The sequence below is a fragment of the Falco cherrug genome, chromosome 9, assembly GCF_023634085.1.
Source record: "Falco cherrug isolate bFalChe1 chromosome 9, bFalChe1.pri, whole genome shotgun sequence".
NCBI classification, from domain to species: Eukaryota; Metazoa; Chordata; class Aves; order Falconiformes; family Falconidae; genus Falco; species Falco cherrug.
In genome coordinates, this window is record NC_073705.1 from 16,216,004 (window position 1) to 16,241,222 (window position 25,219).

Below are 25,219 nucleotides of genomic sequence, written 5' to 3' on the forward strand. Positions count from 1 at the left end.
TCAGGGTGCAACGCGAGCATCTTGGCGTGGGGGTGTCTGAAACTGGTCCCCAAGGCGGGGGGCACGGGGGGGCCAAGGCCAGAGCAGCAGCGGAGATGGCTGCTGGCATCCCGGCCACGGCAGCCACCAGGTGCTGCCTGGGAATGGGGGACAGCACAGACACTGCAGCCTGCCAGGCCCAGGCCACCTGGTCCTGCGTGAAGACACTCCTTCCTCCAGGGCACCCCAAGGTCCCCCAGCACGAGGCAACAGCCAGCGGCAGGGGGCTCCTGCTGCCACTGATGCCGTCCGGCTGTCACCCCACGGGGCCGTGAGGGCAGCGGCTGAGCCCCAGATGTGCCTGGTGCTCCCCTGTCTGCAGGGCTGGCGCCGTCCTCTAAGGCTGGCACCCTGCTCTAGAGATGGCACCCTCACCCACAGGGCTGGCACCCACGTTCAGGGCTGGCACCCTCCTCTAGGGCTGGCACCCAGGGGGCTTTGGGTGTCAACATCTGCTGGCCATCCCGGTGGCCTCTAAGCCGCCAGGTGGGTGTGAGAGGACAAGCGGACTGGGAGGACTGGGGGACAGCGGGAGGGCGGGCTGGGGCAGATGACAGCGCTGAGGAGGAAATGCCAAGCGGGGCGATGAGTGGCTGGGGGGGGCAGGAAGGGAGGAGCAGGCAGGGAAGGGCTTCACAGTTATAAACTTGTCCCTCTTGGTCCCCACGGCCTCCGACCAGCACAACCATGGCCGAGGGCCAGAAACGAGGGGGCTTCAAGAAGTTCAGTAAGTGGCCGTGGGGTGGGATGGGGTGGGTTGACAATGGGGTGCTCACCTGGGCAGCCTAGCTGGGAGGGGGGATGCATGAGAGTGAGTGTGAGTGTGGGTGTGAGTGAGTGCTCACACGCTCCCCGGGTCACCCCCACTGGGGATGTCTGGAGCCAAAGCAGGCTCTGCTCTCATTAGGAAGCTCAATGCAGTGAGGGGCTTCGGAGTTTTCCATCCTCAGGGCTGGGGGTGAGCCCAGGTGCTGCTGCCTCGGGAGGTGAGTACCGGGACTGGGACCAGTCTGCTGCAGCCCAGCCCTGCACTGGGTTCCGGGATGCACCCAGGGGGAGGCACAATGGGGTTCAGGGGTCTTCAGTTCCCGAATCACATCCTTCAGGGTGCAAGGCTGAGGGTGAAAGTCAGTGCTGCAGACTGGGGGCTGCCAGTCCCCCCACCCCAGGGTGCTTTCGCAGCACAGCGGCCGGGTGGCACGGAGGAGCCGGGCTGCGAGCCTAGGAGCAGATTCCTGCCGGCTGCTCTTGGAGGAAGCACTCGGTACCCACAATGAGCGAGCTCTGCTCTTTCTCACAGACCTCAGGTTTCCCCCAGAGCCCCGGGAGGCGGCTGCAGTGGCCTTCACCCTGCTTCCCAGCACTGGGCTGCGGGAGCCAGCCTTTGCTGCTGCTCTCTGCATTCCTGCCGCGATGCTGGCGCCAGAGGGGGGCTGGTCCCTCCACTCCCCAGGGACCCCTCCATGGGCAAAACCCACGGCCTCATCTCAGCTGGGCTTTTCCTTTGTGGTGCAGAGTAGGAAGATGGGGAAAGTCCCCAGTATTGCCTTTCCCACCCTGCAGCAGCCCCAGCAGTGGCCGGCAGCAGCAGATGCTTGGACTCTGAGGGGATGTTTAACCCCAAGCAGTTTTGCCTTTAACTGCATCCAGGCCATGAGGTTTCTGCCACGCAGAAGGCCTTTCGGGCTGCTGCAGCCCCTTGCATGGTCCCTTTGCCCTGTCTGGCTGGGGGATGCCCAGCAGAGCCCATTATGGCAGCAGAAGGTGGGAGTCCAACGGTTGAGCAGCCCTCAGCCACCCAGTTCCTGATACAGCACGCTGCAGCGTGCGGCTTCCTGCCATGGCAAATTTGCTGTGCCTGGAGGGGAAGAACCTTTGCAATGCTCCAGGGCAGCAAAAACATTGCAAAACCCCCAGAGGCAGCTGGAGCACCAGGGCTTCCCTGCAGAGCTGCGGCCTCAACCTGCTGCACCCTGTGTGCTGTGCCAGCACCGACACGGGCCTGGAGCTGCACGGCATCCGCAGGCAGAGCTGAGCTGGGGCTGAGGTGTGAAATGCAAAGCCACCCGCCGGAGTTATAAATATGTCTCCGGTAAATGCTTTGCGCTCAGCACTCGCAGGTGGCAGCTGGGAGCCGCAGGGAGGCTGCGAGGTGCTGAGCACTCAGCTGAGGAAGTGGGGAGGTTGTCCCCTGCCCGCAGCCAGCACTGCCACGCCAGTGCTCTCAGGCTGCACACTGACAGTCGGTTCCTGCTCCACCGTGCCGGTGAGGGACATGCACATGTGAGCACATCACATGTGGCCGGGACCCCCGTCCCCTGGGCAGATGCGGTGTCCCCCCCATGCTCTCATCTGAGCAAGGGCAAGGGGTATGGCCTGTGGAGCAGCCCCAAGGCTATGGCGATGGGCACAACCACCAGCCCTGCCTGGAGTCCCCTGGGGGAAGCGGGGAGGCGGAGGATGGGAACAAGAGATATGAAATCTTTTCTGGCACTGCTTGCTCACCAGGGCTGGGCGTTTCTTCCTCCACCCCTACCACTGCAGTGGGGAAAGGCAACCGCTGGAGTTGCCAGGGCACAGGGGACGTTTGCTCCCTAAGGGACCGGGACAGACCTCCTGGGGTCCCAGCAGAGATGCCTCAAGCAGCATCACATACACCCCAGGCCACAGGGGTGTCATGCCAGGCTGCGACTGGAGATGCAGGGTGGAACTGGGCTGACACCAGGCTGCACTGCAGCACAGTGCCCTGTGCCCACCCCAAGCCTGGATCAGGGGCCCTGGGATCCCCCCATCATGACACTGTACCAGCAGTAACCCCACACTCCTCTCTCCTCTCTCTTTGCTAGAGTTTTTCAAGTTCAAAGGCTTCAGGAGCCTGAGCAGCATCCCCCGCTCCTTCACCCTCCGGCGCATGTCCGTGGCCCCCAGCTCTCCTGAGAGCCTGGGGCCAGGTCTCCCTCCTCCCCATGGCTTCCTGGAGGAGCCCTTTGACAGCACCCAGGATGATCTCAACACCATGCCCAAAAGCCCCGGCCCCTATGCCCGGTCATCGGACATGTACAGCCACATGGGCACCATGCCCAGGCTGAATGTGGGTAAGGCCGGGAAGAGCCTGGGAAAAGCCAAGAGCAGCCAGAGCTGCCGGGTGAAAGGGACCCCCAGCAATAAACCCCACCAGACAGCCCCGCTCCCCAACACCAAGATGTCCAGCGATGCTGACATGGGCACAGACTCACCCTCAGCCATGGGGCAAACAGAGCAGGAGGATGAAGAAGCTCAGCCTGTGGACACCCCAGGGGCAGCGGTGGCCAGGATGCACCAAGAGCCTGCAGGGAACGTCTCCTGCCCTGGGGCAGAGGCACCGAGCTCCAGCCTGGCTCCGAAGCCCAGCCAAACCCTGACCCCCAACACAGCAGTGGGAGTGGAGATCACATATAGGGATCTGCTGGAAAAGGGGCAAGACCATCCTGGCAAGAGCTCCCTGGACAGGTACAGCCCCACTGGGTTTACTCTGCCTTCCACTGGGACCCCCGTTCTACCCCTCTGGGGCAAGGGGAGGGGGTGGGACACACTGGGGGTCCCTGCAGTGCCCCCCACTCACCCACAGTACCAGCGGGATGCACCTGGCTGGTGGGATGGCACAGACAGAGCGCTCTGTACCATGGCCAGGTCAGCTGCTCCATGGGAGCAAGGTTTCCTGTGGGATTTCTGCTCCCTCCCGTTTCCGGATCTCGCAGCCCTGCTCAGCTCCAGAATCCTTTTGTCCTGCCGGCGGCTCCATTCCTGCACTGGGATGCACTGCGGAGAGCTCAGATCTGCACCACTCCAGCCCCTTCCACCTCTCACTCTCCTCTTTTTCTCCCCCTCCCCGAGTGGCACTGCCTCTCTCAAGGCACAGGGGCAATCCCTGAAACCAGCCATCCCATCCCCATTTCCATCACCTGGCAGTAAACCCCTGAATCTGGGCACAACCACCCCACTTCGGGCATAAAACTCCTCCTTCAGGCCCCAGACCCACCCTCCGGGGGAACCTGGGGGCTCAGCCCTGTCAGATGAGGGGTTTGACCTCAGAATCAACAAGAGGGATTTTTACCCCCTGCCCATCACTTGGAGGTGTGGGCACGAGAGGCCAAATGCGCCCCAGCTCAGCAGCTGGGACTGGGGGCATGGGTGGAAGTGCTGACTCCAAGTTTCTCCCCAAAATAAGGTCCCACCGTCATCGCACCACTGCTTCCCTGGCCCGGTCCTCCTCTCTCGCCCTTGGGTAGCCCCTGACACACCAGTTCGCCCCGTGCCACCCTGGGGCCAAGGGGCTCCTTGTCCCGGCGCTGAGCACTCAGGAGGTCCGGGTGGCCCCGGCGGCCCCGGGAGCGGGCTGAGGAGGAGGAATTCGTGCCGGTGGTGGGAGCCGGGCTGTGCCGGCCACACATTCCTGCCGGCCTCAAAGGGGGGGCGGGAGGAGGGCTGGGACGGGAAGGAGGAGGGTCCGCCACCGCCTTGCGCGCCCCAAAGTCCCAACGCTCAGTGCGAGGCGGGAGAGCGCCTGGGAGAACTTCTCCCCATCCTGGAGCGAAGGCACTCACCCAGTCACGCAGGGCTGATGACAGCGGTGGGCAGGCGGTTTCCCACCCTGGGACAGGGCAGGTAAGAGGTCCCAGCCCCGTGGCCACCCCTCGTACCCTGGCACAGTGGGGGGGGACAGGAAGGGAGAGGCTGGGAAGGGGCTTTGCGTGGGGAGGGCACAAAGCTTCAACGCAGACGCTGCTGGAGCCGCCGCTCAGCCACCGAGGCCCCCGGCCCGTGGCAGCGTTTGCTCATGGAAAGACCGAGCGTGGCGGCAGCTGCCGAAACCGCAGTCAGAGCCGGCGCCAGGGCAGAGCGGCCAGGGGGCTGTGGCCGGCACTGGGGGCTGGAGGCTTGGGGGCTCAGGGGGCCGGTGGCACTGCCACATCCCTTGGTGAGCACAGAGCCTCAGCAGTGGCAGAGGGTCCCCACAGGGGGTGCCTGGGGCTCGCCCAGGCTCTCTGTTCCCCCAGAAATGACTTAGGTCCCAGGCCAGCACGGCTGGGAGCCAAGCAAACAGAGGAACTTGTGTGGGTTACCTGGGTGTCTGGGCTCTGGGGAGTGGGGACTTGGGGCCCCAAAAATCGAGGGCCAGATGCTCTTTTGCATCATTTGGGGCTGCCTTGATGATGGGTGTAGCCAGGGAAACTGAGGCACAGGAGTGACCAGAGCAGGACTTGGCACCAGGGGCATTTCTGCCCCTCCACGCTCCACTTAGAGCCCCTGCCACCACCCCTGGCTAGAGGAGCAGCCGTCACCACAGCCAGGCCCTGCTGTGGGGCGGACAGGCGGAAGCGGGACCGGGATAGTGCCGCGCCCCAGCCCTTCCTCCTGCACAGGCACATCCCTGGGGATGGGGACAGTGTGTTCCCGCCAGCCCATGGCAGAGGCCAGCACTGGCTGCCCAGTACAGGGGGCGCCTGTGCAGGGGGGTGCTGGGTGCCAGGAGGGACAAGCATGACCCTGGGGCACATTTTTGCTTGCCCCGCCTGGAGCATCCCTGGTAAGGACAGACTCCAAGGCAGGACGGACTAAGAACGCCCATCTAAAGGGGAGCTTTCCCAGGGATGCGCCCTGCAGGATCAGGCCCTCAAGGCAGGGGAACTGCGCTGCTGTGGGACAGGGAGCTGCGGAGATGCTCAGAGTGAGGCGGTGGCCGTGACTCCAGCAAGGACACGGTGACTAATGGGAGATGACCCGCAGGCAGGTCACAGAGCGGACGTGACTCGACTTCCTTCTGTGCGTGGCGTGCGCGCGGCACGGGAAATGCCGCTTCCCGCAGGTCGCGAGCAGGGCACTGCCCACAGCTGCCAGCACACACCTCTGCCAGCACTGCGAGCCAACACCTTGAAGGAGGAAGCTCTGCAGAGGGGGAAACTGAGGCACGAGGTGTCCAGACTTGGTTGCCCAGGGATACAGCCTGCACTGTTGTCTGAAGACAAGCAGACCCTGGGCTCCAAAGTGCGGCTGGACTCCCACAGCCACGCTGGCCTGTTCGCAGCAGCCAGCCTGGAGCCTGGCAGGTTTGTAAGTCACTGCGATGCCTTCCCAAGCACAAGAGGAGCAGCTACCCCACCGAAACCCCGCTCCCCGGTGCCACCGTGGTAGCGCCGGGTCCCAGCAGCTCAGCCGCAGCCGCGCTCCAAAGGCAGCCCTGGAATTTCTCCCAGGCACTCGGCTGCCCCCAGAAATGCCATTTCCTCCAGGAATGTGCAGAACCAGGGGGGCTGCGGCCCCAGCTGCAGCCTTCCCCGGCACGGGGGCCTCCCCTGCTCGGGCCCTCGCAGCATCTCCCAGCTGCTCCCATGCTCCCGGTTTCCTGCACAGAGGCCCCCCGTCCTCCCGCCGGCTTTTCTCACGGCTCTGGCAGCACCAGGCAGCCCTCCGCGGCCGTGTGAAAGGCAAACAGGCTGCAGAGGCAGCGCCAGGGCGGGCAGGCAGCCCGCAGCCACCCAGGGGAGCCTGTGTCTGCCCCCCCTCCTCCACATGTTCCTCTCTTTTTTTCACCCCAAAAAAGTGTGGGCTTGATTTCCAGCCCCTTTTCCCCTTCCAAGGTGGACAGTGGGAGATGTGGTTTCAGCATTGTGGGCTTGGAGGAGTGTGCGTTGCCTGCTGCAGGTCTGGACACCCCGAGGGGCCCATACTGACCCTAGCAGGACCCACTGTAATGCCACGGGGGGGTGTCCGGCGGGACAAGGTCTGGCAGCAGTTGCCTCTGCTATCCCCACGTCCCTTTCAGCGACTGACTTCTGAGCTACCAGGCAGCATCCCCAACCTGGAGGGAGCCCACAGAGGAAGAATTTGGCTCTCCAGGGATGCCACCAGTGTGGCTTCCAGGAGGGGTTTGTGTGCAGGACCCGCAGCAGCTCCCAGTATGAGGCAGGGGTTTAGCTGTGGCTGTAGGAACTAGGTGGAGTGAGGTGGCTCCTAGCAGGGAAGGGACTTCCCAGGTCTGTGATGCCCTCGGATTTGGTAGTTCCGTAGTTGCCTGCCCTTGTGCTGGCAGCCTGCCACCCCAGGGCTCTCGCTGCCACCCCACGCTCAGGCAGGCAACCTCATCAAGCAGTGGGATGTCCGTGCTAAAGCTTGGCGCTGGGGAGGCAAGCAGCACTGGGTTCTGGTCAGAGAAGTCTGGACTATTGTACTTTATTCTGACAGGTGAGACCTCAGGGTTGCGCACGTCTGCTTGGGCTGTTACTCTCCCTTCGAATGCTCTGTTGTTCCCCTTGGACTCATCCATACAGACACATCTCTCGACCTACAAGAGCACAAAAAGCAGTAGCAGCATTGCTACATGCTCAGAAAAGAGCAGGGGCCGTCTGCATCCCCCATGAAACTATGGCAAAGAACCTTCCAGATCAGCTGTGTCTCAGGGTTGTTGGGCTGGTTGTCAGTAGGGCTAAGGGTGAACATGTCACTAAGGAGAATGGGAATTTCTATTGCCTGTATGCTGGGAGGACAAGTTTTGCAGTCTCACTCAGGATGTCGCCGTTCACCCCTGGCTTCACTGGGAGTTTGATTTCTGCAGGGTTGCACGAGGCCATAGAGAAACAGTCAGAAACACTTGTCTGGGCAACGTGTCCCAACAGCCACCTGCTGGGAATGCAGCTCTGCCAGGGAACAGGGCACGAGGCCACCCTCTTCAGCAGGCACCCTCCGGCACCGTGACCTGCGGGGACCCCAGCCTGGCCACGGGGTATCCGTGGCTCAGCTCACACGATCCCAAGGCGATCTGGGGAGAGATCCTCTAAAAAGGCCTCATTCTTCCCTGATCGCATTAGGGAGACTAAGCCCTGCGCTGAGAGGGGGCAGGAACAGTGCTGGGGCCCTGGGAACCTCTCCCAAAACCATGGCCATGCTCTCAGCCCCATGGCAAGGAAAGGGGCACAGACTCTCGTTACCCACAGCTGTGTCTCCACTTCCTTTGACCTGACTGTCACGACTTACTGCCCTTTACTTACGTATTCTTATTTTTCCCCTTCCTTCTAGCCACCACGATGGCCTGGAGTCTGGCAGCGAATACGTGAAGGTAAGTCGCTGGGCACGATCACAGCCTGACCCGGCCAGGTGCCAGTGGCAGAGCGGGGCCTGGGGCTGGCCAGGTCCTACACCAGCGGGGTGCTCAGCTCTGCACTCCCCATCCCACCACCTCCTCCGGGCTCTCTCTTTAGCCCTGGAAGAAATTCCCTGCCAGAAATGGTGAGGCTGAGGGAGGCAGAGGAGACACAAACCCTACACAGTCCCCCTGATGCTGCTTCCACAGGAGCTCCTGCATTTCATGCTCCCTGTCACCTGTGAACGCTGCAGATGCAGGGGTAGCCTCTTCCCTCCACCCCCATGTAAAGAAACGGAAGGGTTTGAGCCACTTCTGTGGCTGTCACATGAAAGTCGGTGTAAATCTCTCCAAATCTCTTGCTTATCCTCCAGCAAACTATTAACATTCCTGAGGACTCTTCATGTCTGGCCAGAAATTCATTAGCCAGGCGCCTGGCTCCGGAGGAGAGCAGCCCTTTTGCAGGAGGCTGCTGGCATGATGGGAGCTGGGCAGGCGCAGGGGAACAGTGGCAGGGATGCTGTGTGGTTTGGGGATGGAGCACTGAAAACCTGCCTGGGTGGTCGCTGCCATGGGATGGACTTTGGGGAGTGTGTCTGAGAAGGCGCGGAGCCTCCCGAGTCCAGCCGCCCGATGGGGATGTGATGCTGCTGGGCAGATGGGATTGTTGAGTGACTTGAGGTGCCCAGCTTGGATGGTGTAAATAGCACAGAGCCCTGAACCTTCGTCTTTTGGACCTGGGGCTCTTGATGGTGGCTGTAGCCAGACATGGAAATGTGGGAACCCCCCGTGGTGGCACCAACCAGCAGGCTCGGGAGAGAGCTGGCTGGGCCCTGAACTCATCTGCTGCTCCTCACGGGGCTCACCCCTCTCAGGGTCCAGTCTTGGGGCTAATGAGGATCCTGCTTGCTGGGTTTGGCATCCAGGCGCTGGGGTCGGATGCAGCTTTATCACCTGTAGCAATCCCTGGAGTGGGATGTCTCTCCTCTCCTCTTCCTCTAGCCATGTGGGACTTGCTGAGCAGGAGCTCACCAGGCTGGAAGTGGGACATGTGCTGGGGCAACGAGGCCCTGATGGGAGTGTTAAGGCTCGAGCCGTGCTTCACAGGGTAGAGCCCTGGGGTGGGCTGCCTCGGGGTGCACAGGAAAGCTCCTGCTCATGCAGGCAAGTCCTGCGAAGGCAAGGAGGTGGTGAGGGGCAGAGCTGGATGGATGGGGGTGTTTTCCCTTGCACTGTCAGCACGTGCAGCCAGAGACGGGCACATGTTATGGCTCATGAGTTAATAGACTGAAACAACACAGGTGTGCAATAGATTTGGCTTTGCCTTTGGGGTTGAGTTCTTTTTGGTGAGCCAGAATTCCCTACTCTCCAGGCAGATCCCAGACATGAGTTATCTGGCCTTTATTTCTCACCTGTCCTTGTGGTGTCCAGGCACGGACCGTGGGCTGTGATTTATATGCCACTTCCCTTTGGTCACAGTAGCAACTGATGGCTGCAGTGACAGCAGCTATTTTAGTCAAATAAGTAATTATCTGCAGCGTGAGTGACCGGGATGATGGGGGCACTTTGGCTGATTGCAGGCACCGTGCCTGGTTGGAAGCCCGTGCAGCGTCTGGCCCCAGGGCCTGCAGGATTTCTGGTGGGTAGGTGACTGCTGGCTGCTGTGTCTGGGGGGGATATGAGCAGAGGGGAAACATCACTGAGGGGCAAGTGGAGGACAGATGGAAAGAAAAAGCCAGTGAAGAAGATTTGGGAGGAGGAAGAGGAGGCACTGCAAAGCCCTTGTGAGCAAAGGCTCATGGGCAGGTCTGCATCCAGATGTGCACCAAGGAACTGCCAAACATCAGTCCTTGAGCTCCAGCCACAAAGCAGCCAGGGCCAGCTCTCCCATCACTGAGCCTGCTGTGATTAGAGGTGCAACCAGGAGCTAGGGAGGGTCAGAAAGCCAGGATCAATAAGCACTTGGTAATTAACGTGCTTTAATAATAGCCTAAGGGTTGGTGTTTCCAAGCTGCCTGGGTGATCTGCACACCTGGCTCCATTCGTTAACGTCCCAGCCAGCCTAGCTTTGGCCCTTGTGCTGGTGAAGGAGCTGAGAGCAGTGTTATGCTTTGGGAAAGCTACAGCCCGTAAAGCTGTCGTGCATCCCTGCGAGAGCTCAGCTGGAGGTTTCCAGCTGTCCCCTGTGGAAAGACAGCACAGGCACAGCCGGGGACCATCACCCCGCAGCATCCGGTGGGGCTCCCGCGTGCTCCCTCGGCGAGAGCCTTGGAAGGAAACCCCGGAGCCCAGTGCAGAGGAGAAGCCTTGGCAGGAGGGCGATTCACTAACGGATGCTCTCCAAGCAGCACCTCCCTGCATGCTGCCACCTGGTCTGCCCCTCAGCCCCATGCAAGAGAGGAGGAGAGCCCGTGTGCCCATGGGACCCGTGAGCACCCACCACCCGTGTTCCCTGCCCGCCGGCTGCGTGCTGCCCCGCTGCATCCCGCACTCAGCCCCATCCTGCTGGAGAGCCGCACTGCTCCGCCATCCCTCCCTCCCCGGCAGACCAGGGCAGAGCAGGGCCTGGCGAGTGCCTCGAGCTCTCTTTGTTCTGCGCGGAGGAGCCGCTCAGGGGACCTGTATCTCATCGGCCCTGGCTGCTGCATCCCTGCCTGGGGATGCGAGGGGTTTGTTTGAATTAATTAGAGGGGAGGCTGCAGGGTTGGTGGCAGAAGGAATACCTCTGAGCTCATGGCATCATCCCCTCAGGCCGGGGCGCACCAGGAGGCGTGGGGGTCTTCGGGCCAGGGCTCACTTTGCGGGTGGGAGCGTAAAGCCCGCTGTTAGCAAAGCCCAGCCAGACGCAGGCTGTGCTGTGCAGGACAGACCCGGAGGGAGGCCGGTGTGGTGCGGGCAGGTGGGTGCAGAGCTCAGTGCTGGGGGACACCTGCCCGTCCCTGTGCGCAGGGCAGGTGCCAGCAGCGGGTTCGGGCAGGGATGTTGCGGTGGGTTTGTTGTGAGAGTCAGGGCTGGAGCAATGCTTTGAGTCATCGGCACTGCCTTGTGCATCCCATACGTGAAACCGTGGCCTTAATTAAACTGAAGGAGAGCCTTAATTAAACACAACTGAGAGACGGCCTACGCGGGAAGCAGGCAGCCGGCTCCCCGCTGTGTGAGGCAGGCACCGGCATGTCCCCCCCCAGAACGGCGTCACCGGGGTGGGTGAGAGGGGACGAGGCGGTCCCCATGTGCATCACTGGGGAGAGCAGGTGGATTTGGGGTGGGGAGATAAGGGGAGCTGGGTCCCCTCAGGGCTGCCTGATCCCCTCAGGGTGCCAGGCTCCCTCAGGGGTGCACACAGCCGGGGTGCTGGTTCTCCTCAGGGGTGTGGGGTCCCATCAGGGTGCGGGTCCCCTTGGGGCACGGGCAGCTGAGGTGCTGGTTCTCCTCAGGGGTGCCGGTTCCCCTTAGAGCAGCCGGGTCCTCTCAGAGTGCCGGGTGCCCTCAGGATGCCGGCTCCCCTCAGGGGTGCACAGTGCCGGGGTGCCGGGTCCCCTCAGAGGTGCCGGGTCCCCTCAGGGCACAGGCAGCCGGGGTGCGGGGTCCCCTCAGGGGTGCGGGTCCCCTCGGGGTGCCGGTCCCCCTGCCCAGGCGGGAGGCCGGCGCTGCCGGTTCCCCCGGGGCCACGGCGGCGGAGCGGGCGGCCCCGCGGGCCGGGCCGGGGCGGGCCGAGGCGGAGCTGCGGCGCCGGCGCCGCCCCCGCTGCCGACAAGGGATGAGGTAATTCGGGGAAGCGGCTGAAATTGAAGCCCGGCGGCGGCGGCGGTGCAGCCCGGGCCGGGCCGGGCCGGGGCAGCCCGGGGGCGCGCCGCGCCATGACGGAGCGGTGCAGCCTGTGGAGCGCCCTGTCAGCGGCCGCCTGCTGCTTCTACCGCGGCTCCTTCATGCAGGTGCAGGTGAGCGGGGGCGGCGGCGGGACGGAGCCGGCGGGTGCCGCCGGGCAGCGGCTCCGTGCGCCCGCACGCGTGGGGCAGGCGGCGGCAGCGCAGCGGGGAGGGGGAGCACCGGCGGCACGGCCCGGGCCCGGCCCCGCCGTCAGGGGGCTCCGGTCCCGGGCTGCAGCGCCGGGAAGCGGGGGCGAGCGGGGCTGCCTCCGCGGGGTCCCGCCAGGCAGCCCCGTGCCGCAGCGCTGCCCCGCTCCGCCGGGCCGGGGGGCGCCGTGCCCGCCTGGCCGGGGCGGCAGCGGGCGTGGGGTGAGCGGGGCAGAGCTCGGCCGGGGCCGCGACGGCAGTGCCGCTGGCTGCCCCCAGAGCAGCCCTGGACGGGCGGCGCAGGTCCCTGGAGGGGCCCTCACCGGCAGCAGAGCCCACGCAGGGCAGTTCCGCATCCCCCGGCAGACGGCATGTGCCTGGAGCATCACTGAGAGCACGGGAGGCAGCAAGCGGGGGGTGCAGAGCTGCTCGGCCGGGGGCTCTGCGTGAGCTGCGCCGCACCACACGGGTCTGACGGGTGGGAGAGAGCTGGGATCCATCTGTCACCTGTCCTGTGGTGCTTCCAGCACCGCCGCTGTCTGGGCAGGAGCCTAGGTGTCCTATTTTTGGACTCTGGCATTTGCGCAGGAGGAGCACAGTGCTAAGAATTGGTTCACTCGTTTACCAAGTTAGAGAGCAAAGGTGTTTCGGGTTGCAAGAGCCAAGCAGGCTCTGGTCTGAAGCAAGAGCTGTAGCATACCGCAAGTTGGAAGGCAGCTGGCAGCCAAGAGAGCTGGCAGTCTTATTCAGTACTCCTGCTGAGTGAGGTAGGTGCCGAGCTGTAGAGATTATGCTGGGTAAGACGGAGCCCAGAAGCAGCATTTCAAGTCTTGTCATGACTGCGGCTGATCTCAGTGCAAAGCCAGGGATTTTGATTGCTAGTGGAGGTGAAGAGGGAAAAGCAGAAGAGCTGCTCCCAGCTGTCCAGAGGCCACCGAGCAACACAGGGGGACGTGCCCTAGTGCAGCAGCCCTGGGGCTGCACATCACAGGGGCTGACTGGGTGCTGTCAGCAAGCTGCTGCCAGAACAAGGGAGAGACAGGTGGGCATCTGGCTCTCACGCAGGGATGTGAGAGGGGATGGAGGGCGCTCCATCCTGACCCAGAAAGAGTTAAAAGTGAAGCCTTAAGTGCTCACCTGGCTCCACCAGATCTTTCACCATCTATTTGTGTCCAAGTGTGCCCAGCAAACACACACTGAAGTCCCCATGAATGACTGGAGCGCTTCCAGCTGACAGCCGCATCCCTGCTCACCGCCAATGGCAGTGCACCCAGCCTGGGAAGCACTGACATCATTTCTGGCCAATAGCAGCTCTGAGAAGGGATGCAGCAGCAGCCGCTGCTGCCGTCTTGGAGTGAGATAAGTAATATATAGATGGATGGAAATGTGTGTATACACACACCCATCGCTGCACTGGATACCTGCTCCCCCAGGGCAGTGGTAGCAGTGCACTCCAGCACCCCACTGCAGAACCTGGGGCACTTGTCCCACCTTAGAGCACCCAGATGTTCCTGGCCGTCAACCCCAGCTGCACCCCACCCCTGCCAGCCAGACATAATTGCTCCAGAGCTGCCACAAAGGAGCACAGACAGGGGGAGATGAGACCCTGTGGGTAGCCAGGACTAGTCCTAGGAAGGGCTTTGAATGCCGAGACAAAGATCTTGAGCCAAGGTCTGCCTTCAGTGGGGACTCATGGAGATGCAGCATACCCGAGAGATGCCTTCGGTCACCCCTGGGCTGGACAGATGGGCTGGTGCCGTCTCAGAGGCCATTTAGATGCCCAGAGTCATTGCGAGACAGGACAGAGGAACAAATGATTTCCATGTGGAAAGATCAGTAGGATGGACTGGCTCACAGTGGGATACGCAAACTAAGAAGTCCATAACAACTTGAGGGTTGTCTGTGGTGGGATTTTCTTGGTGTGGTCACGTGGGATGGATGGACCATTGTTGGGTGGTACCTGGCAGCTGGCCTGGGGAGTGCAGCAGACCTGCACGAGGCAGGCCCGCAGACTGGTTCTTGGGTTCACTGTGATGCCGGCTGTCTCTCAGCCAGGATGTCTGCTCGGAAATACTTCACTGAAGTAGTCCATTGCCAGGTGCGGAGGAACCAGAGAAGACCCTTGCACGATTCTGGGGCTTTCCCCATACACCTGCTCCCAATGGCTTGTTACTCTGCTTCCTCCCACCTCTGCTTTCCAGCCCCGCAGCTGCTCTGGCAGCCAGAGCAGTGGTGGAAAACTCCAGGAGGGGCTGGGGTTTCCCTAGTGAGGGTCCCATGTCAGGGCGGGCAGCACAAGAGCAGGAGGGAGAGCACATGCGCTTGGTGCCCCGAGGTTAGTCAGATATTATCGGCAGAGGAGCCGGGTGGGGTGTGAGTACACCTTGCTCTCCAAGCTGACTTCATCCTCAGCTGTGACTCCTCCAGATCTGGGAGGGGAGAACAAGAAGGCAGACTGCAAATCGCTCCTGTTTCATAAGATTACCTTTGCAAGGAGAGAAAGCCAAATGCCAGCCTTTGAAGCTCTCCTTACAGCAGGCAGAGTGACAGTCACCATTTTACACGTACCACCCCAGCTGTCAGAAGCCTTCATCCCCCCCGCTCTTGCCCTTCCACTGCCAGTTCCAGCCCTTGCCCTTTGGCTGGGTCTGGAGGCGCTTCCTCCTCCAAGAAAGCAGCAGGGAGGATCAGGGAAGTGGGCAGGGATGGAGAGCCCCGGGAATTGCCTCCGCACGGGCGCTGCCTCCATCGCACAGCAGCACCAGAGGATTCCCCAGCCCCAGGACTTTGAAACAGCCCGTCAGGGAGCTGAATGTGATGGAGGAGCTCTCCTCTCTGCAGCCAAGCCAGCTTGGTTGCTTGGCTTGGCTGGTTGCTTGGCTGCTGGTTGGGATTCCTCAAGCAGAGCTTGGCATCATCTCTGGCAGCTCCTGAGCTGGTTTGTCTGGTGCGGCTGGTTCCGAGAACCACTCCAATCCCCATTTCTTCCTGCTCAGCTGGAAGAGGCCTTGGGGCTCTCTGTGCAGGAGGCCAGCACCACGTGCTTGAGCTAGGTGCTAGTGGAAGCCAAGGCTTTTCCTTGCACCCAGCCCACTAGTATGCAAGACCTCACGTTGGGCTGTACATCTTTTGATGTCCTCTTGGCGCAGCCAAGAGTGTCAAGCGGTGCCCTTTTCAGCGTGGTGCTCAGACATCCGCTTACATGCTCCTGACAGCGCTCGGCTGGCCTGCGCTGCCTTTCCATGCCGTGCCAGTGCCCGCGCCTCGGCGCTCGGCCAGCTGGCAGCCTGCGACCGGCTCCTCCGAGCCGTGCTGCTGAGCAGGGCAGAGGAAAGCCGGTTACTGCTGCAGGGCTCGGGGGCCACATGCATCCCCCGGGCACGTGGGTCCCTTGCACCCAGGGCTCGTGGTGCGCCCAGCTCCTGTGCAGAGAGGAGAGCAGCCAGGTGATCTTGGCAGCATCTAGCGTGTGTTGGAAGAGTGTGAGAGACGCACAGCGAGGACCAGTCCTCAGAGCCACAGCACACCAAAGAAGAGGGCTCCCTGTGATCAGTCTGCTGCTGCCTCCCTGGCTATCGCAGCCACACAGTCACTCCAGGCAGTGGCATTTTGGTGGCCCTGCAAATTGGATGGGATCTCATTTCCCAGCCAAGGAGCTCAAGGGACAGTGCCCTCCGCATGGCTGGAGAAAGTGGCTCATGGCACCCTCTGCTCACAGCCAGCCTCCCTCCCTCATCTACAAGATGCAAAACCTCCCTTGCCTCTCCCAAACCGCCTGTTCTCTCCTGCTAGCTTAGCACCTGGCTCCTGGCACGGATGCCAGCCGGCTGCTGCCCAAATCCAGGCTTGGAGACACTGGGCACTGCTCAGCTGGGTTTGTGTTTGTTATTCTGCACATTTGCATGGGGAGGATTTGGGGGAAAACCCAGATGTACAACACTGAGCAGAACGGGCGCTAATCCCTGCTCCAGGGGTGGTGGCGGGAGCACCGGCTCTAAACTGCTCCCAGCTCGGCTCGGACAGCTTTAGCCTGCACAGACAGGAGAGGCTCCCAGGGGGTCCCTCCCTGCCCCAGAGTCTGGGGTACTAGCCATGCCGCGGGGTGGGTGCTGCAGCCAAGGGTCCCCTGCCACCGCTCCGGCTGAGCCAGGTCCGCTCGATGGCAGCGGATGGGTCGTCATGGAAACGGCATCTGCTCGGCCTCGGCCCCCCAGGAGGCAGCCAGACCTCAGCAGCACCCGTCGGCTACCATTTATTTTTAATAGGGTTCAGCGGTGCCGGGTGGCTTTGTCTCCACGAGGGCCCCAAATCAGCAGCCAGTACTCTGCTCCCCACAACCTTTGGTCAGGAGGGGGACAACCCACGTGCCTCCCAGTTCAGGTCCCCACTTGCTCCAGTGAGTGGGACCTTCTTCATGGGGAGAGTAAACCTGGTCAGATGAGCTCAAGTCTGAGTTCAGCCCGAAGTGTTTTCCAAGGATGCTTTCACTGCCCCAGCACCTTTTGACTCAATAGCAGTTGGGAAGGGAGGAACAGCGGCAGGTCCAGGCTGCTGAGGGCAAGCCCTGGAGGGCACAGTCCCTCACACGAGCCCTTTGCAGCCTCATTCCCCCTCCCCAGGCTGGAGCAGGGTCCCCAGGACAGCATCGCTGCCTGCTTTGGCTGCTGAATGCAGCCACCACGGGGGATGGAGCATCTCCCCCCAGGGAAGGGGGGGAACCTAGGGCTCAGGCTCCTGCTGAGGGACTCGGGGGGGTCCCAGGAGCACCCCAAGAGTGCTGGGTACAAGGCAGGAGAACAGCACAGTGCTCTACACCTCCCCTTGCCAGCAACTCCTAGAGGAGCAGAGGGAATCAGTAGGGCATGCAGAGGGTGAGGTGCTGGGCAAAGGGGTCAGCTCTGGGGCAGGTCCCCAGTGTGTCAATACGGAGCTGCAGCCCCCAGTGCTCTGGGGAACCAGCTGCTGTGCGAGGCCAGCCACGAGCACCAGCCTGCTCCGCCGGCAGTGCCGGAGCGCTGGCAGCAGCGGTTCAAGCCCGTGCCTGTCCTCCGACACGGCAGCAGCATCCTGCCCTAACAATGCCAAGGAGCTGGGCCAGCCTGCGGTGGCTCCCCATGCTGGCACTGCCACTGGTCATGGAGCCAGGCCACTGAGCCACCCCTGCTCATTGGAGCAGTGGAACAGGACACTGGTAGCCCTATCCAAGCTCCCTTATCCGTGGCAGTGGCACACACATCACCCTTGCAGGACAGCACATATCTGGGATGCAGGGGGAGCCGAGGATTCCTGGCTCCCAGGCCCTGCTCCACCAGGCAGCGCTGCCCAGGCAGCAGCGCTGGCACCACAGCAACCGACCGGAGGAACCGGCCTCGTGTGCACAGCGCACAGGAGCCTCGAGCCTGCGCTCACCTCCCCAAACAAGCACCGACTCCGCCATGCCGACAGCTTGGCATCCTCAGCTACCCTTTGGGAACGATGGGGCCAAGCAGCAGGCAGGGAGCACAGCAGGCTCAGCCAATGGGAGACATGACACCATCCCTTATCTCTCTGGGGGAAGGGAGGGGGCAAATTGCATCCTCCAGGCTCAGGTGCACCAGTGCTAGTAAAAGGGTAAAAGCTAATTTCAATGCAGAAGGTTCCCTTTACATTTGTCATTACTATTCATGCCACCATCAGGCTGAACACAGAGAGTTAACCCTTTGGAAGAGGGACCATGATGGCTGTTCCAAGGAGGAGTAATAATACAGGTTTCCTCCTGGAAGAGTGCTTCCCGCAGTGGTCCAGCCCAGGAGATGTGTGAGAGGCAGCTGGGGCAGGTTTTTCCTGCCCAACCACACTCAGCTCCGAGCTGAGGCAGAAAGGCAGCACGCTGGGGACAGGGTGGTCAGGTGTGATGGGGACATGCCACCAGGAGAGTCTCCAAGTGCTCCTGGTGGCAGGACCTGACTGTCAGCAGGCACGGCACGTTACCTCACCCACATCCTTTGCCACAAGCAGCAATCTTCATGCACAGCTTGAGTTACTTGTGCCTCAGGGACAGGTCTGCTGCTGGTGAGTGGCATCACCAGTGCCAATGACATGGAGGGTCCTGCAGTCCTCACATGAGGACCCTGACAGCCCACCCCAGGGTCAGGCCTCTGCTCCCAGGCCCTGCACCGCTACACCGGCTGATGCTCTCTTCTCCCCCTACAGTTCTCCAAGGAGAAATATATCCTTGACTCGTCACCAGAGAAGCTTCACAAGGAGCTGGAAGAGGAGCTGAAGCTGAGCAGCACTGACCTGCGCAGCCATGCTTGGTACCACGGCCGCATCCCTCGGGAGGTGAGGAGGGGAGGGTGGGTGGCTCTGGGCACCGTTTGCTTGGGCTGCTCAGGGAGAGCACCCCCAGCCTGTCCTCCTGACAAGTGCCTGGGAAAGGGCTTCATTAGCTCCAGTCTGCCTGGTTTTGCCATGGGAAATGCCCTTCTGCAGCTCAGAGCCAGAGGCAAGGGGAACAAGCCAGTGCCACTGTGGATCATCCACCCACGCCCCCCGGTCCATCCAGCATGGCTTTGCCTGAGCTGCTGCCCTGTCCCCTGTCAGGTGTCAGAGAGCCTTGTGCAGAGGAACGGCGACTTCCTCATCCGTGACTCGCTCACCAGCCTGGGCGACTATGTGCTGACATGCCGCTGGCGAAATGAGCCCCTCCACTTCAAGATCAACAAGGTGACAGTCAAGTCCAGCGAGGGCCATACACGTGTCCAGTACCTCTTTGAACAGGAGAGTTTTGACAATGTGCCTGCCCTGGTCCGCTTCTACGTGGGCAACCGCAAGGCCATCTCCGAGCAGAGCGGTGCCATTGTCTACTGCCCCATCAACCGCACCTTCCCCCTGCGCTACCTGGAAGCCAGCTACGGGCTGGCCAACGGGAAGCATGGGGGACCCCACAGCCCCACCACCCAGAAAGGGGGGCACATCAAGAGGAGGAGCATCACCATGACAGATGGCCTGACAGCAGACAAGATCACCAGGGCCGAGGGGTGCCCAACCAGGTGAGCACAGTGTCTGGTCCCAGCTCAGCCGGGCAGGGAGCCAGCCCCTGGGCAGGAGGCAGGGCCACACTCTGTCCCTGCTCCCTGGGGTGCAGGGTAGGTGTTTGGGATCAGGGATGGAAAGACAGAGCAGCAAAGGTATGGGGGGGAAAGAAGGTACCCAGCTGGAACTGGGGTTTTCTCCCAGGCTAGCTGCCAACCATGCTGAGCTACTGCAGCAGACACCCAGTGAGCAGACATGACTTTAGCATTGCAGGCCAGAAGCCAGAGAGTGTTTTACAATCACCCAGTCCAGGATTACCAACGTGTCGGGGCTTGTCAGAGGCAGGGATCCAAGCCTTCCCAAGCAGATGCAAGAGGAGAGCCAGTCCCAGCCACCAAGGGGGCATTTGTTGGTTTGCTTTTGAAGGGTCCTTTCAGTTTTAGAGCCCTTTCCATCCAGCTGGAGCATTTGCAAGGAGTAACAGAGCAGTGCTGAAAGCCTGATGGGCAGGAGACCAACAGCGCTGTACTGATGGGAGTCTGCACAGTCCCCAGATTACAGCCACCACATGGCTGAACTGCTCACATTAACCTTGGAGCAGTTGGGCTTCACCAGAGGTGGGGAAGATTTCCTTCACACAGCTTGCTTTCAGCAGCCCAATGCTGCCCAGAGCCCAGCAGGAAAGGCAGAGCCACATGTCCATCCTCACATGCAGCAGCTGAAGGGGGACCCATCTACTCCTGCCTCCCCAGCGGGACACAGCCTGTGATTGAACCACGCCACTTTCTCACCACCCCAACCTTCTCAGCCCAAGGGCAGGGTGAGAATGCACCAGCAGAAAACAGGCAACCAACTGTTATGGCAGGGAAAAGGAAAACACTCAGACTTCCAAACTGCAAGTTTTTAGAAGAAGAGCCCAGATCCATCAGTCTTTCCTCACCACTCACATTTTCCCCAAACCCCTGATCACTGCCACTGCTCTCCCAGCCTCCCCCCACCACAGAGGCACAGCACTTAAAACCAAACATGTCACAGCAGCCCAGAGCTCACCCGTGGCAGGGAGCACAGTGAGTTACCTGCCATGCCTCCTTGCAGCCCTCTCTGTGCTCAGGCCTCACCACAGCATCTTTTGCAACACCATTGACACATGGCACTTGCATCAGGCCACAGCCCCACCAGCCCAAGACCTCCTTCACTTGCTGCATAGCTCCTTGAGCCCACACGCTGCAGCTCACTGATGCAGCACCTGACTGCCCACTGGGCTCCAAGTCCAGCTTCCAGGCACTTTCCACCTCTCCCATGGAAATACAGTAACAACCCAGCATCAAATACCCCCTTGCAGCACAGCCCTAGAAAACTACCTCCCCCACAACTTCCTTGCCAGAGCACCATACCCAGCATCCCTCTATCACAACACCCAAACCCCCACCCCAGGCAGGGCTGTCTCTGCTTTATATAGATGCTGACCCTTCTGCTTCCAGATGCCTGCAGGGACTGCCCACTCATTACTCCACCTGAGCTCATTACAGGTTCTGCTAATTATGGGTTGTTGTGGAAGGAGGCGTTGACCTGAGGGTGAAAGGGCAGAAAACTCTCATCCCAGCCCCTCTGCCCTTGCTGAGACCCTTGTCTGCAGGGACTAACCTGCCCTATCTTCCTCCTCCCCAGCGTGTCGTTGCCCCACCACAGAGACATCATTCGGAACTGTGCTGTCAGCGTGGACCAGATCCAAGACCTGCACTCCCCGATGTCCCCCATTTCTGAGAACCCAGCATCACCTGCCTACAGCACAGGTAGGCATCGCCCCTCCGTCCCACGGGGGGCAGTGGGGACATGGGTCAGGCTGGGCTTGGCATGGGTGTGATGCAGAGACCTGGGGAGGGGGATGGAGCTGGCTGTAAAGACAAGCTCCTGTGTTGCTCCCTGCTAATGAAACCCTGTCCAGCTCCTTGCATGGCAAAGAAAACTGTCCTGATGGAGGGCTTGAGCTGAGGACAGGACCTCAGCCACACCATCGTGCAGCTGTCCTGGGACCGGCTGAGCCCATTCGGGCAGCTGGGCTTTCCCTGGGCTCTGCATCCCTGGGCTGCTGCATCTGTGGTCCCTACGCATGTACGTGTCTCCAGGCTCTGATAACAGGGTCTCCTTTGCTCCCTGCAGTTACACGGCTAAAGCCACATGCCTGCCAAGCAGCTGGGATTGCCCCAGCCTCTCCAGTCTTAAGAAGGTCCAGCGAGCCCCAGCTGTGTGCGGGGAACAACAGCAAACCTCTGCCAGACCCTGCCCACAGCACCCACTCAACTCCCTGCCACGGGTATGCCCGTGCCTCCCCCTCTCCCTCTGTGAACAGCTACAGCGACCCGGACACGGGGCATTACTGCCAGCTCCACCCCACCTCGCCCATCAGCAGGGACCGGCCAGCTCATGACACCAAGCAGCTGCCATCAAAGAGCTATGTGGAGAGACTAAAGGTGGAGGAAGGACAGAGAGGGACTGTGGAGAATGGTTCTGGGGAAGCAGAGGCAGGGCAGAGGCTGAAAGGAGAACTGGACTTCGTGGGCTTTGTGCCCCCCACCATGGAGACAACCTCCTGCTTCAACCCCACGGCCTTCCAGTCCCTGCTCATCCCCCTGGAGAACAAACCTCTGGAGATGGCTGTGCTCAAGAAGGTCAAAGAGCTGCTGGCAGAGGTGGATGTGAAGACGCTGGCCAAACACATCACCAAAGTGGACTGCCTGGTATGACCAGGGCCAGGCAGGAGGGATGGGTACCACTGCTCTCTGATTGCTCTGGGTTGGTGGGGGAGCGGAGCACCCCCGAGCATCAAGCATCGGGCACCCCTGAGCACTGAGGCATCCCTGCTGGGCTCTGCCACGCTGTGTCAGTGGGGGCAGGCAGAGACTGGGCTGGGGCAAGAGGCTGCCTGAGGACACTTCAGCCTCTCCTCAATTAACAAAGGTCTAATCAGCTCTTGCATTTCTTGCCAGGTTGCCCGGATATTAGGTGTGACGGTGGAGATGCAGCGGCTCATGGGGGTGAGCTCTGGCATGGAGCTGCTCACCCTGCCCCATGGCCACCAGCTCCGCCTTGACCTGCTGGAACGGTATGGCAAGGGGCAGTGGAGGCGAGCCCGGTGGGCCCCCTGCATGGCACAGGCTCCCCTGGTGTGTCCCCAGCTTGGCACGTGGGGGTCCACTGCACCTCCCGGGGTGGAGGAGCTTGGCCTCCCTGTGCTGACCCTGCCCTGCATCTCGCCCTGCGACAGGTTTCACACCATGTCCATCATGATCGCCGTGGACATCCTGGGCTGCACAGGCAGCACGGAGGAGCGGGCGGCCCTGCTCCACAAAACCATCCAGCTGGCCGCTGAGCTGAAGAGCACCATGGGGAACATGTTCAGTTTTGCAGCTGTGATGAACGCCCTGGAAATGACACAGGTACAGGGACGCTCCCTTCGTCCTTGTGGCCTAGGCTCATCCCCTTTGCCCAAAACACATCCCTCTCCCTGTGTCCTGCAGGCTCCCAACACCTGCTGTGGGGGGAGAAGGGGGAAAATGTCAAGGGCAGGAGTAGTGTGGCCACATCCGCTGGGGTGTAAGCAGGGAGGGGGAAGAGCCGTCCCCTCCACAGAGCAGACAGCCCAGTCCCGCTGGGATCCAATTGTTTTTCAGTGGTTGGGCTTTTTGTTTTGTGCTGGGCTGTGTTCCTGGGAGGAAATGAATCTGCCCTCCAGTACAATACAAATCAGTCTCAAGGCTGTGGCAGCAGCGTCTCCAGGCCACACTGCTCCCTTTGGAAGATGAAAGGAGATTAAAATTCAATTTTAAATCGAGCCCAGCTGGGAAGTCTTGCTTCCTGCCTGCACAAAGGAGGTGGAACGGCTGCCCCCTCCCTGTGTCTCATCTTCAAGGCTGCTGTAACACAGGGAAGCTGCTGTCCTGGGGCACAGGGAGGGGGGAAAAATCCTGAATCCAGCCTTGGTGCCAGGGATGTGCCGTCTCTGGCCGTGAGCATTGGTGGAGGACGCTGCTTTGGGGAGCCCCAGGCACTGCAGTGTGGGAGGCTGGGGGCCATGGCTGTGGGGCCAGGCTGTGCCCCTCTGGGAGCACCCTGCGAGCCTGGAGCTTGGTGCCCAGGGCCTGTGCTGCCCCTTGCACCCTCCATCTGCCCCGTCTACTTTCAGATCGCCCGGCTGGAGCAGACCTGGATGGTGCTGCGGCAGCGGCACACGGAGGGTGCGATTCTCTATGAGAAGAAGCTCAAACCGTTCCTGAAGGGACTGAATGAAGGGAAAGGTAACGGGACCAACTTCCCTTCTCTCTTGGCTGGTCCTTCCTGCTTCGTCTGGGCATGGCCTCGCGGGACAGGAATGCATTTGAGGGCTCCGACCCTCTCCCAGCCAGTGCCAAGAGCTTCCCCTCTGGCTGCTGAACAGCCCCAGCACCTGGCAGAGCCCGTTTGGCCTCAGCTGCCCCTTCCTTCCCAAAGAAGCATTTTATAACTAAATAAAACCAGTAGCTGAGCCAAACCCTCGCACTCGCATGGCGGTGTGTGCCAAGCTGAGGGGACAGGGCGGCCAGTTGGGGAGGATGGAAAGCCATGTCCCTCCGACATGCAACATTTGGAGCTCTGCAAACCTGCTCCCCATCGCAGCTCTGGGAAATGGGGACACAGCTCAGGCAGGGACGGCAGCATTCCCCTCCCAGAACAACCAGAAAACCCGGCTGGGAGGAGCTGGTGTTGAACAAGTCAGTGGCCCCGGGCACAGGGATCACAGAGCCAAGGCCACTGCTGTGCTACAGCTGAGCCTTAAAGCCTCTCCCAGGAGTTTGGTGGCAGCCTGGCTTCACGGGGCTGTGTGGCCATGTGAGCATTCTGTGGGGCTGGGGCAGGTGGGGAGGGGGATGCGAGGCCACAGGGACACATAGGATCCCATGTTGCCTCTCTCCGCAGAAGGGCCACCGCTGACGAACACTACCTTTCCCCACATCATGCCTCTTGTGACTCTTCTGGAGCGGGATGAGGCTCTGACTGACAGCCCTGAGCCCTGGGAGACCACCGACGATGGCGTGGAGGTGGTCATGGCCCACCTGGAGGCAGCACGGATGGTGGCCCACCACGGTGGGCTCTACCACACCAATGCTGAGGTGAAGCTGCAGGGTAAGCAGTGGGTATGGCAGGGCCCCTTTCCTTCTGCTGCATTCCCAGTGTGCTGCTCCAGCCCAGCACCAGACAGGGCAGCCCACGGGCACAGGGTCGCCCCCCATCCTGGGGAACTGACTCTCCCTCTCTGCAGGTTTCCAGGGCAGAGCAGAGCTGCTGGAGGTCTTCAGCACCGAGTTCCAGCTGCGGCTGCTCTGGGGCAGCCGTGGGGCCGAGAGCAGCCAGGCCGAGCGCTACGCAAAGTTTGACAAGGTCCTCACTGCCCTGTCCCACAAGCTGGAGCCGGCGGTGCGCTTCAGCGAGCTGTAACCCCCCTGGGTGCTTGGAGACCCCCCAGCTCCCACCACGCCCCCCACCAGTGGCTGTGGAGCAAGGGATGGGGCTGGCCACCCAGCACCAGGAGGAGAGATGGCCCCCAAGGGCGCTGGGGGACGGCTCAGAAACGTGGAGAGAAAGAGGAGGAAAAGCAGCCACCTCCCAGCTCCCCCCAACCTCCTCGGGGCACAGCAGGCCCAGGAGTCTGCACCACTGCCCTGAAGGATGGGGATGCTGCCTGGGCAGGCCAGCACCGGTGTCCGCCACCCAGCCCTGCCGAGGTCCGTGACTGCACTGTGCCCCTCGCCTCGCCCTTTGGTTTTGTTCCTTCTTCAGTTCTGTCCTGCCTGCGGCCGCTGGCTCCTGCTTGTAAATATGTTTTCAGGGTCACGTCTGGGTGTACAGACTTGCAGAGGACGGTTCTCGTTGTAAATAATTAGGCTCATTCGTTTCGTTTTGTAAATACATGTACATAAATCATGGGCTCGGTTCTTACATACAATAAAGTTTTATGCTGTCCCCCAGGGGCTGCCCTCGCTGTGGGTGTCATTTCAGGGGC

At 61.4% G+C, this 25,219-nt stretch overlaps 1 protein-coding gene across 4 annotated transcripts; it reads left to right on the forward strand.

Moving 5' to 3' along the window:
- The first annotated feature begins 656 nt into the window (after positions 1–656).
- Positions 657–25,184, forward strand: SH2D3C (SH2 domain containing 3C). 4 transcript variants are annotated; one of them, XM_005441979.3, is made up of 12 exons: positions 657–766; positions 2,886–3,528; positions 8,092–8,131; positions 18,361–18,489; positions 18,751–19,199; positions 20,851–20,975; positions 21,343–21,920; positions 22,170–22,285; positions 22,448–22,619; positions 23,366–23,477; positions 24,136–24,342; positions 24,479–25,184. In XM_005441979.3, exons 1-12 carry the CDS (start codon positions 727–729, stop codon positions 24,652–24,654), a joined length of 2,787 nt encoding a protein of 928 aa, XP_005442036.2. In that variant the 5' UTR covers positions 657–726; the 3' UTR covers positions 24,655–25,184. The 4 variants fall into 4 exon arrangements, with proteins under 4 accessions (XP_005442036.2, XP_055576908.1, XP_027665276.1 ...); XM_055720933.1 differs by lacking the exon at positions 657–766 and adding an exon at positions 815–1,025; XM_027809475.2 differs by lacking the exons at positions 657–766; positions 2,886–3,528 and adding an exon at positions 4,534–4,683.
- The last annotated feature ends 35 nt before the right edge of the window (positions 25,185–25,219 follow it).